Genomic DNA, 13,268 nt, shown 5'->3' on the forward strand with positions numbered 1-13,268 from the left:
ATGGTGTTTTTAAATGGCAATATATCAGCATATGAAGATATTGGGATGTTTTAATGTATCAATATTTTTTCCCTCGTCTTTAGAAGTTTTTAAGTCTGAAGCAGAAGTAGTAGTATTTTTTTTTTTTTTTTAGACTTTAGAAACTCAGAAGCTGATCAAATATCGGGTTAAATATCGGTGGGGTGGCCGATGTCCGATATTCAGTTTTAAGGCTGATACCGATAGGGGGCCGATTATATCGTGCATCCCTAAAAAAAATGTATGTATTTTACTTTTTAAGGCAGAAGAAAGATTTCCCAAACCTCCTACTATCCCTTAATTCAGGCATTGGTTGAAACATCACACTTTCAGAATCAGAAACATCATCCAAAAATAATTATTCTACACTATAACAACATTAAAACCATATAAGACATTTCCAAAGTAAGTTAGGAATAAAAATGCTAATTTTTACATAATATACACAAATAGAAAATAAACCTTCTATGATTATTTAGATTCTGTGTATCACCAATATGCCAACCAAAGCCTACTCCAGCCAAGATATAATTATCTAAAACATCCTTGAAACAAACTACTAATACATCTGATATAATTATTATTTTTACGAGAATTAAAAACGCATCAATAAAAAATAGATAGTTTGACATTAAAATATGTTTTAAACTGAGACACCGGTATGGCTAAATTATATAATTAAAAAAAATATGAATAATTAAGGACTTATTAATCAGTATATATAGAAAAACTTAAAACTAGATGTTAAAATTGTCACTGCTAATAGAAAAATGTAAAAATATTAACTAAGTACGGAGATAAATGAGTATTTGAAGCACAAGTCAAAGTTTCTGTTCTCTGGCCTTCAAAGCTATTTCTTCGAGTGTTCCACTTAGTCTGCAGAAGGATTTTGACGCTTTGTCCCTTAAACAGAAGAACTACGGAGTTCAGCTTTAAGAACTGAGCTTAAACCTGAACATTGGAAAAGTCAGTTATAGTTTCAGTCTTATTCTTAATGTATTGCCCTTTAAATTGCCAGTATGACCAGCACTCATAAGGAAAAAAATACTACTTTGGTTAAAATCTTCTGATTTCTATTTTTATTCTTTGAATCAAACCTGAAATACTGTAAACACTTCAACCGTTAAGAATTTTCTACCAAAATTAATAATGCGTTTCACCAGGACTGGTGCAGCTTTTAACTGGTTCTTTAGAAACTCTGTTTGGTTTTCCACACCAGAGCCACAGCACAGTTTAGAGCCACATTATCACCTCAATGCAAATGTCTCATCCATGAACATTTAACTTTACAATCATCATCTCAGTATCTCTACAAGCAGGTGTCCAAAGGTCCTCATATTCATTTCACAATCGCAAGCAGCTGATTTCTGATCAACACCATTGCTGCAAAAAGCAGGTAAAAACAGCACTTAGAGCAGAACTTTATAAAGTTACCTGGTTATACCAAACCCTGATAGGGTTTAAAAACAAAAAAAAAAAAGTTTTCCCCATACTTTAGACAAACTCTTTTCCTGAACAGCATTACATTACTTGGATAATTTATGTATCCTGACTATATAAAAGAGATATAAATGTCAAAGTCTAATCAAAAAATGTTTTTTTTTACAGGATATTTAAGTTTATAAAAACATTAGATGTAAAAACAACCCAAGAAATACAGAATAAAGCTACCTGTTTACTGATGCATTAAATACACTAATACACTTGTGTACCTTGGATACAACATTAGTTTATCAAAAACATTAAATATTTGATTGAAAACTATCAATTTCTTGAAATTTTGTTTAGTATCTAAATGCATTTTCAATAATAAATAGTTATTAATATTGGCTTTGTTTTCTTTAGACTTTTAAACCAAACTGTCTTTTGCCAGCTGTAGTACTGGGATCATCCAGTAGAGGGCAAAAGTGAGGAATTAGATCAGATACAAGTGGAAGAACAAAACCTGAAATAAGGTGTGCCACAAATTCGTCATTTTTAAATATGTGTACTTGTGCTTCTGTACTCGTGAAACATCATCAGCCTCCGCCCTAGTAATGTTCCAATTCACAAGAACCGCAGACCGAGAACGGACAAAGTCCCCGGATATTGTTCTCGCCCCTCCCGATTTACCCAGTATGCTTGTCACTACCCAATCCGTCCCGGAAGCACGATCCGTCCTGCGCATGAGCAAACAGATATACACCCGGGTGTCCATAAATAATGTAATTACCGGTATGGTACTAAAATTACTTATTTGTATCCTTAACTCTCTAAAGAATGCTAATGCACATCTTTAAAACATGTTTTATGAGACAATTTTGATGCTTTTTACATTTTCTGCGTTAAACTGCTTGTCTGATGTCATCATCATCAGACATGCTCAGAGCAGTCCGGCAAAATATAATTAAACCATGTTTATCTGCATTTTAGCTGTTTCTTTATTTAGATTACGGACTATATACCATAATGTTAACACGAAAGGAAAACATAAAATGCAAAAAAGACTAGATTTATATCTTAATCCCATTTTAGATCCCATTTCCGGTGCAGATCAGGCAGAGAAGATTGATAAACAGAAATGATTTTAAGGCATTTGTTTTACCAGGAAATACATTATTAAGCTTTAACACATTATATTTTAGTACTATTTTGGGGGATGAAAAACGTCATTTAGGTCTTTTTAACAAAATAAAATCGAGGGTGACCAGGATGTATATCTGGATGCGCAGGACGTAGCGGGCTTCCTGGACGGATCGGATAGTGACGATGCATCAGAGCAGTCTTGACAGCTGTCCCATCATGCACTGCAGCAACAACAGCTGCCAATGGAGCACTCACAGAGCTAAGTTAAAAGTTCTCTTCCTGTTGCCGTTGTTCAATAAAAGTACATTTTAAGATAATTTGAGGTGAGAACAGTATACTTTTTATATGTTTTTTTTATGTATTGTTTTTATTTTTATTTAGTCTGACTTTAGATTTTCAAATTTTTTTTTACTTTGTTTTTAATATTTGTTTGTTAGTTTAGTTGTTGTTTTACAAAAATACTTTCAGTTTTAATTAAGTTTTTTTAGTTTCAGTTAATCGCCTTTGTCTTTTATTTAATACGACTGGGGAAAAAACAAACAAAAAAGCTAAATAGAAATAAAATCCCATAGATCTGCAGTAACACAAATGATCTGACTGCTTTACCTGCATCTGCTGGACCTCACATTATGATAAAGACATAAGCAAAAACTAATTACAATCTTTCTTAAAATTTTGATTGTTTCAATTAAGTTTGTAAACTCTTATTACACTTTCAATTCTAGTATTTGTTAGTTTTTTTTGACAATAATAACCTTGATAATTACCTCATTATAGGCTTGAAATACTTATCCTCCTAAAAATGTGGCGCCTCTGATTACTGTTTTATGGATTCAGGCCACAGATGAAAATTCATACATTATTTCCTACACTAAGATATGCTGCATTCAAATGACAGTGATTTAGTTTGTTTTTTTAGTTTAGTTTTAGATACGCACAACACATCCCACTCTGGTCCACCACTATGGTTGAAAAAATCTAATCCAGGAACCGTGAAACTAAGACTGGAACTTTATATATGGGCATCGTTTGGTTTCATTACTCTGTCTCCAGCTGTCTGGCTAACAGTCAGAGACATGGCAGCAGCAATGGTTTCATGCCAGAGAACATAAATGATTAAGATCAACAATCATAAGAACCAGTTTTTTTTGGACTTATTACATTTTGCATTGAAACACCCAAATGGTTTAAGATCTATTTTTTTAAGTAGAAAAAAAAACATCAACAACAAAGGAAATGCTTTGATTTCTGCTTGAACTTGTGTCAACTTAAGCATTACACTACAGATGGACTTTCCTGCAAAAGCTTTTTTTTTTATGTATAATTTTTTTTTGCCGCTAAAAACTTTTCAGGGAAAAAAAGTCAATTGTTCCTTTCAGAACAGTTTCCACGTCTTGGTAAAATTTCCCCTAATTTCTTTAGCTTCTGTTCAAGTGACTGCTGAGGCTGTCCTCTTGGAGAGCTACAGAGTGCACATCAATGTTTCATGACCCCTGTCCCTTAATATGGCCCACACAGAAGAAGATGGATCTCCGCACATTAGTTACTAGACTAACTTTCTCTTGGCACTCTGCATTATTTAGGGCCCAATCTATTAAAAGTAATCAGCGACTTCAAAAGTCTTTTAGCCCCGCTCGCCCTCGGTTGTCACGTTTTCCCTGCTCCTCCTGCGGTGCCCCGCTCGACCGAACGCGGCTCAGCGCGGCACACATGCTCATGCCAGTGTAATTGTTTTGCTTTCTGCTGTCAGCCATTATCCTAATTCACACAAAAGGGGCCCCTCCTTCCTCTGGCTTCAGTGGAAAGTGGAGCCCTGGGGGCAACTATACGCTGAGGAGGCTGGGAGAGGGAAAGAAACAGTGAGTGTATGCATATGGGTGTGTGTTTGTGTGTGATGCAGAGTGAGAAAGAAACAGAAAGAGACAGATAAAGGGAGTGAGAAGAAGGAGGCAAAGGAACATGTGTGCAAAGGAGAGAAAGAGGAAAGAGCACCAACCAACTTACACTGATATCTAATCTTTACTCCCACTGTAAAAGCTCTGTTTGGATGCTCTGACGTGGTTCTGTGCTGCATTTGAACTTTGTGTGTGTGTGTTAAGGCTTGAATAACTTCTTTGTATGGTGTAAATTTACACCAGTGGAGAAGCACAGAAGCAGAAGCGATAAAGTATCCACTGCATAAACTTGAAGTACTGCTGAAAGTGTACACGGGAAATCATCTTGATGAGGAAAAAAAACGATACTAAACCGGTGTCTGGGCTAAGGTTTTTATATATATATATATATATATATATATATATATATATATATATATATATATATATATATATAGATATACATATATATATTTTTTTACTCTTGTCATATTGCAACAGGATAAAAGCAGAAGCTTTCGGGGGTTTTCTGATAGGAGACTTTCTGAATATCTTAATTTTATCACCAAGGGATTACATGGATGGTTTTTCTTGTAGCCAGTTTTGCAGATGCTCTGGTGCATGTTTACCTTGGCCCACTTGGGACTTAACTGGTGCAGAGCTGAAGACGCTCCACTATAAAATGAATGACACCGTGCATTAGATGCAAAATGTAAGACGAAGTCTTTTCAAATCATTTGAGGTTTCAGACTTATTCTTGTTTGCTTTTAGAGTTACAAGTGGTGATGTCATTGTTTGTAGTAACTAAAAATCAGACAAAATTTCATGATTACAAACATTTCCTGCAAAATGTAAAAAAAACACAGCTGAAAGTGCACGTTTGACTTTTAATCTGCTTTATCAGCTGCAGAGAATCTAAAAAGCTGTGTCCAAACTCACTAAGAACGCGAATACGGATCAACTTCAAGAAAATGTGTCCAGCATTTTCAAATTTTCTAATTATCCATGTAATTATGGTCAAATTTGAAGGCAGGGTCAAAATTTAGTTAAAAATGGCTCCTGTGAGAGAAGCGCATATTTATCTAACCATGTGTTATTTCATTTAATCCATGAGTAAGATAAAATACCAAAGTTGGAGTTCAAGTTGGATAAACTGAAAAGTTTCCTTGCAGAAAGTAATCTTAAATTTCACCCTGTGTTGCAAAGAAATTAAAGGTTAAGACAGGAGAGGGAATATGAATATGGTTAAGTTGACTACATCACTAAAGATTGCACCAAACTGTCTGAAGGCCAACCCAATGATTGAATATTAACAATAATAAAACCAGCCCTAAAATAATGAAAACTTTATATTTAACATGCTCTGCCTGATTATTTTAATACATTTGGTCTAAATTAAAATGTCGCTGCATTGTTTCACCAGTTTTGAGTCGATGAATAGACAGTCTCTGATTGTTAGTCTGCAGATCCAAAACTGAAAAAAGTATATTTTTCTTTATGCCTCATCCCCGAATGCATCAAATGCAAAAGATCCATCATCTTCAGTCTTTAATTTGATCAACAATCACCTCAGAGTTGGATACATTTTTATAGTATGTAACATTTTGATTTACAGTGTTTTCTTACCCCCATTTTTCTTATTCCTTAACCTATAAAACCAAACCTTTTTTTTATGTATGTGCTGTAGTCTAAAAGCAATAACACCTCAAATATAACCAGAATTTGGTATCAGTCAAAAAAAGCCTGATAAGTTCACCTCTGATGTAAATCTGATTCCAATTTTAAAAGTTTCAGAACAATTAAATAACATATTTATTATTTTTTTAAAGGATATTGATAAAATAATTGTATTCCTGATCCCAGATTTAGATAAAATTGAAATCAATGTATTTGGTTTGAAAAGATTGAATGTTTTCCATACTTTAGGGTGGTTGAATTAAATGTGATTTAAAACGTTATAATAAAAATATAATCACTTGCTTATTTTTCTGTATTTCTTGTTTTGTTCAAACCGTGATTAAATCTATTTAACCAGAATAAGTTTATATTAAATGCACCTTTCTTACCTGGAGTCTGGGTACTTGGTGAGGGTCGCCAGGCTGCTGGTGTACATGTGTCCTCCGACGTCGATGTGCACGGGGGCGTTCGCCTTGGTCAGCTGAGCCGGCAGAGGGATCCCCTGAGCGGCCAGGGGAGAGACCGGGGACCGGGTCAGAGACAGCCGTGACATGCTTCTTCCCTCCTGAAAGCAAGTGTAGAGAAAAGCCATGGGAACAAAGGTAAAGGAGGGGCGAAAAAAACAACAACCACACACTACACTTGGATCCTATAGAGGGGAAAAGAAGGTATATCCTTTCTGAATGTTATCAGATCTCTTCCATGTCTGTCTGGTCGCATATTTAGCTTGGAAATTATTGCCACCGTTCTAATTAAGTATGTTTGCATCTTTTCATGCAGCACCGCGGGCTAGGATAGGAGGATGCTTATTAGAGAAGAGGGCTGAGAGAGAGAATGATAGGAAGAGAGAGAGAGAGGGAGGGAGAGAGAAAAGAGGGGTGTGGGTGATGCTAGGTGTCAGCCTCCGGGGGAATAAAATAAACTGCTGCTGCAATATTCTAATTAAAGGTCGCCTTATGTGTTAGACGTGATACGCCAAGACGCACCAACTACCGATCTGAAAAAGAGTCAAGGCGAGAGGGCTGAGGGTAAATTAGGGGGTGCAACTTCACCTAAACTACACACACCACACACATGCATGTACTGCACAAAACTCCAAGGTGATTGCTTGTCACGTGACTGTACTTGCAGGCACAGATTGTGCGTAAAGCGCGCAAGAGCGCGTAAAAGCGCACGCTCCAAACTAGCGGGAGAATGTTTAACTCAATCTATAGAGAATGATAAACCCATGAGATGATTTAACACAAAATAAGGTTGAAGAAGGGATATAATGCAGAGAAGAGAGGGTCTGGGGGTTATGAGGAGCAAGCATGGATTTGATTAACTGATTAAATGCTTTGGAAAAATGTTTCCAATCACTTCGTTACGCCGTCATTTGATTCTGTCCGCGCTTTAAGAGAATCATAACAGGGTGGATGAGAGCATTGGCCGCGTATCCAACCTGTGCATAAATGCTTCACCCATAATTCAGTTTCCGTCACAACTGCGTTCCTGTTTTCTGTGTGGAAAAATTATTTTTATATATTCAGCCCCTTAAGCTTGGTTTTTCAGGTCATATAAGGGATTTGGTGTGTAGATAAGTAGAATTTCTTTGAGGGTTCGGTTGAATTATACAAAAAACAAACACTTATTGTCTAATATATGTAAAGGGAAATAAAACTTATTTAAATCAGCAGAATTGAATAGTTTGCAGTAAAGCAGACCGTCTCTGAACCTTAAAGAGGAGCCACTGGGCTGAGTAAAGAGGCAAGTGGCAAACATTTCAAATCCATGAGAAATAAAAGACAAAAAAGAAGAAGAAAAAAATGGAAAAGCTTGAAAGTTTTCCTCCTGACACATATGGGCCTGTCCCATCCCCGGCATCCCTCTCTCTCTCTCCCCCTCTCCCTCCCCCACCGCACCAGTCCAGCCATTGAACCGACACCGCGCACAGGGAACAAATGGATAATTAGACCCACAATTCTCCATGCACTTCTAATCACGTCACTCAATCTTTGCAGTAATGTTAAAAACTGCCTCCTCTAACTCACACAGCATTTAAGATGTGACAAACACCTCATCAAAGTCAAAGCAGCAACTTTCACAACTCTGACGGATCATCAGTTGGAGATAATGTTATTTAAAAAGCGCACAGATGAAGCTGAAACCATGAAAAGCTTGATGGACACGAAAAGCCTGCGCTCTGCCTTTAATCTCCGAAATGCTCAATATGGCGCCTCATCTTGTCGCACAATTAAAAGCAGAATGCATATAGACGTGTGATATAGGCTACAGACTTGTCAAATCTCTGTTTTGAAATAACAGCAAGATACAAAGCAAGAAAAAAGACATAAAATGTCGCTTTCGGCTCCAGCTGCCTCCGTACAGCTCAGTGCAGACGCAAAGCTCGCGCTCTGGTTTAAAAAAAAGCAAACATTGGATCCATAAATATAATGCTCACCCTACCGTTTCAAACATCGTAAGGAGTCCGGATGAATCCGTGCCGGTGTCAGTCCCAGCTGCTGTCCGCTTTAACCCCCCCCTCCCTTGCTGAAATATTTTGTCCAAAAAACTAAACACGCATCCAGCAGCTCCCCGCACCGAAAGCTGAGCTGCCCTCAATCTTTTTTTAAACACAAATTCCGCACAACTGTCTTTTTTTCTCCTATCAGAGAGGTTTAGATGTGACCGGGGTCGACTGCGCTCAGAGGGGGGGAGTCTCTGTGGCTTTAAAGGCTCTATTTGCTGTCTCGACCTGTCCCCGTCGAGCTGCTTTGTACCAAAGCGCACAGGAAGCTTTCTTACCTTGAACATAGATGAGGATGATCTCCTTCCCCCCTTCACTGCTCTGATTCGGAAACGCGTAAAAATGTGCGCTCTTGTTGGAATCCCGCTCCCGTTTTTCCCTCCTGCCTCTTGTCTGTCTTTTTTTTTTCTCTTTGCCTAAATGAAAACTGCCCCTGTGGTTTGTTATGAGAGGAAAGAAAGCCAATAATCCTTCTCTAAATAACAGAGCAGAGCTAAAAAAGATGATTCTCGCTCCGGGCTGCCCGAGCGCCTCTGGGCCGGGGATTAGGCTACAATTAGCTCAACTCCACTCTCTCGCCTGAGCAATTTTCTCAAGGAAGAGAACGTGATACCCCTCTATACCTCAAATTATGAGTTCACAGATAGAAAAACTTCTCTCTTTTTTTTTTTGGATGGAAAAAGTGGAGCGGCATGAAGTTGTGGTTTAGAAAAAAACGGTAGAAATCCAAACAGGGAAGTGAGTGATTCAAATTTAGATGGAGCAGATTTTAATCATTGTCATTTGGTCTGATGAAATAAGTCCTCAGGCAGTCCAGCTAACAGGAAGGCTTCTCAATCTCCAGCCTGGATGGAAAGTTTAAAACCAAGCGAGCCGCCATATTCCTTAACTCATAACTTGTTGATAATGTCTAAGGTTAAAAAAGGAAATATGTAAAAAACGCAGAGTTATCCTTGAACTGATATCTTTCAGTGTTCCTCCTATCCCCCTTTCACTCTCTCTCTCCCTCTCCTGTCTTAATGTCTGGAGTTGTAACGCCAAATTTCCTGCAGGCCATTAAAATCAAATGACGTCTACGGACATGCATGCATGCTGCTGCAGAAAGCGCCCTCACAGCCTGCCTGCAGCCAAATGCGCCATTTCAATTATAGCGCAGGGCTTAGATGGAGATATCTGCACGCCCCCCCTCCCCTCTCTCTCAAGTGAAAAACTAGGCAGGCAGCCTCCAGACTTTTTTGTATTTTTTAGGGGAAAAGAAGAAGCATGATGATTATTAGTATTTTTTTATTTATTTTTTGTTCTCCAGCACACAGTGACACAGAGCAACTCTGGATCGCTGAAACAAGAAACAAAGGGGGAGGAAGCAGGTACTCACACCTTAGCAGAGGCTTATTTATTTATTTGTGTGTTTGTTTAGCTGAGGGTAAATAACTGTGAATAATTGATGCAGCATTGAGCCCAGTAATTACCCTGTACCAGCTTCATTCCAGAGGTGCTGCTCATTGGTTTCTTGATATTTGGCGCCAACCAGCGTAGAAACTTGTTATTGGTCAACAAGAAGCTTTAAAGAGGTTTGGTCTTCCCACTATTCTTATGAGAGTGTCGCAATTCTAACTTGGTCCAGTTTTCTGCCCACCATGGGTCATCTGAGGTAAATAAATAAAATAAAAAATAAGTTTTTTCTTGCATTTTCTTACTGTCAGGATTTCTTTAAAAATTCATCTGTGAATGTTTTATCTGCACACATTTATTTCTTAACCATATCATTTATTTGTCATTTACTTTTAACATTATTTTATATTCTGGCATAACAGAATTAGAAAATATTTGTCAGATTATATAAGTTTAAAAATAAATTGTGATGTTTTGAGCCAACAATTAGTATTTGCATAGGTATTTTTTTTCCTTTTGCTTGAGTAATTTATTGTATTACTTAATTCTACTCTTACTTTAGTAATACATATTAAAGCAGTGCTACTCCTACTTGAATAACATCTGAACTAGGTTCAGCTGGAAAACTGGTCCTGACTAACAGAAATCATTCTTTCCACTGTTATCATTTGCAGAATGTGGAGTTGATGCAATCAATAATATTTCCCAGAGCTGACTGATGTCTTTCTTTTGTTTTGTTTTGTTTGTTGTTGTTTTTTTTTCGTGTGTGTGTGTGACCTCCTCGATGGTTCATGGATCTGTTTTCCTGTCCACAGCAGAGTTCTTGATTCCATCCAACAAGGTAAAGGGTCCAAGTCCCGAAGCAGCAAAGCAGCACCAGACCATCACACCACCACCGCCATGGTTGACTAATGTTCCTATTTTCAAATGTAGTCAGTTTTACAAAAGAAGTTTTGTCAGCAATAGTTTTCTGCTTGGAAAACACCCATCAAAACAAACTGCTCCCTGTTTTTTTCATTAATTAAACACTGGCATCCTACTCCCCAGTAGAGAAATCCTGTTTGTTTTCTTACATGATTCAATATTTTGGGTATGGATATAAAAGCCAAAAAACTTATTATGAGTTTCAAGCCTGAAAAGAAAGCAAAAGTTGTAAAAATGATGATGTATGCACTTAAAATAGATAAAAAGCCTTCAACTTATTGAATTTATTCAGCACATTGGGTAAAACGTTGTGCGGCCAGAGGGGCTGTAGGGTTGCCAGTAAATGTATGGGTGCCTATAAGCCCCATCCTCCACCTTCACCCCTGCATTATAGCCTGTTTTTTGTTTTTTTGCATAAAATAGCAATTAAATGATACAAATAGGTGATCTTGCTGGTGATATATGACAGCAGCAGTGAAAGGAGTGTGAGCGTTCATCTTTGCTGCAGGCACGCTAACATTTCATATAATTAGAGGGACCTCGGTGTGCCTTGGAGCTCTCCCTCTTCACCCCCTCTGGCTCAGATTTGTTGTTTCCAGAGGTAAAAAACTGGAGGGGAAAACAGATTTTTTTTCTCATTAAAGGAAACATGCCTGGAGTAAGTTCAATTATATGAAGTATGCAGGGATGTTGTAAATTTAAAGATTTAAATAGCTTACAAAGTGGCCCTGGGCCCCATCAGTTAATTTCCTTAATTTATGGATTTTATCAGTGTCTGAGAGGTAGAAGTAGGTCAGCTTGAGTATTTGCACACAGCTCTGTGATTTCAAATTAAAAATCCAAAATAAATGCCCCCCTGACCGTGTCCAGAGGAGAACTAAGGCTTCCTCCACCTTTCCTTAGAATAATGAACAAAGATCTGGAGGTTTTATTTGACCTTTTATTGATGCCTGGTCTCTAGGATGCAGATATAACCATCTTCCTATTGTCACTGGAAAGGTTTGACCCAGTACAATCACACCAGTTCAAATGTTTGCCCTTGTAAACCTGTTATTAATAATACTTTTATTTATAGAGGTCACTACAGTTAAGAACGACTCAAAAACAAGCCAACCCCCTCATAAAGCACATAAAAAAACAAAAAACAAGATAAAAATCAACGTCTCCTGAATCTTCTGTCATCTGCATGTTATGAAGAAAGCTGCAGGTTTTAAAACACTATCATAGAGAAGAAGGGTCATTTTTAATTTTCTTTACTGCGACATGATGCTCTCTTTCAAGGTCTAGTCAAAGTGCAACAAGAAAGGCTTCTAATTAATACCGACCGGGATCCTCATCAACCAATGGGAGCTCCAAGTATTTCGGCCTGTGACCCCAAAAATAGCAAAGCAAACAGTTGGGACTGACTAAAATCACATAGATTTACTTAGGTATATATTAATAATAATAATGAAAAAAAAGGAAATTCATTGAGGGGATTATTAAATAGCAACAGAGTATCTTCAGTCAGAGGGTTCTCCAGGTCCAGTGCAACCCAGACCTCTACAGAAGATGCTTTCTGCTCACAGCTATCAACACCGACAACACCTGTTTAAAAAAATTGTATAAAGTATTTTGAATGAAATTATTAATTGAATAATTTTCTTTTTATATAAATATATCAAAAAATATATATTGTTTTATTCGTCGTATTAAATGTATTTTAAAATATTAATTTGGACATGCAATAATTTGATAGTGAATTTTACAATTTGTTTGGTATATTTAATATCTGAGTCATGGATTAGATAAATAAATACAGTACACGGTATATCTAATTATTTCAGGTACATTTGTTTCTTTAATCAGACACTCACATTTATGTAGTTTATTAGATATTTTGGCCTTTGACACACATCAAATCAAATTCAATTCAGTTTATTTATATAGCACCAAGTCCCAACTGTTATAGTCTTGGTTCTGTTATGCTTCCTTTTGTGTGTTCTGTTTTACTTTGTACCATGTTTTCTAGTTTTAGTGGTTTCATTCTTATTTTGTTGTGTTTTCTGGTTATGTTCAGTTCTCAGGTTTTTATTTTTTTTTTGCCCTCTGCTGCCCTCTTGTGTTCTCCTTTTTTCCTAGCTCCTTTCCTGTTTCTGCGCTGTTCACACCTGCTCCCAATCTGCTCGTGAGCCCTCTCTTTGTTTCAGTGTCCCATAAATACTCTCTCTTTGCAGTTCTCCAGTGCTGGTTCCTCTTCTAACTTCCTCCCACTCCGTCTCTCTGAGCCTTCCTCCTAGTGATAGTATCCCCCCTGATGTCTCCATGGTTTC

General features: G+C 37.3%; 1 protein-coding gene across 2 annotated transcripts in view; it reads right to left on the reverse strand.

The window, feature by feature from the left end:
* Positions 1–9,749, reverse strand: part of LOC107099506 (BTB/POZ domain-containing protein kctd15) — a 37,111-nt gene extending 27,362 nt beyond the window's left edge. The window contains exons 1-2 of one of the 2 annotated variants that reach the window (XM_015397655.1): positions 8,919–9,749; positions 6,524–6,699 (exon numbers count right to left, since the gene is read on the reverse strand). In XM_015397655.1, coding sequence (XP_015253141.1) covers positions 6,524–6,699; positions 8,919–8,927 — 185 coding nt within the window. In that variant the 5' untranslated portion in view covers positions 8,928–9,749. Of the gene's footprint in view, positions 1–6,523; positions 6,700–8,579; positions 8,892–8,918 lie in introns of those variants that run through there. The other variant, XM_015397654.1, reaches the window with a different exon arrangement.
* Positions 9,750–13,268: the final 3,519 nt, after the last annotated feature.

This window comes from Cyprinodon variegatus, unplaced genomic scaffold (assembly GCF_000732505.1).
Source record: "Cyprinodon variegatus isolate N-32 unplaced genomic scaffold, C_variegatus-1.0 Scaffold879, whole genome shotgun sequence".
Taxonomy (NCBI): Eukaryota; Metazoa; Chordata; class Actinopteri; order Cyprinodontiformes; family Cyprinodontidae; genus Cyprinodon; species Cyprinodon variegatus.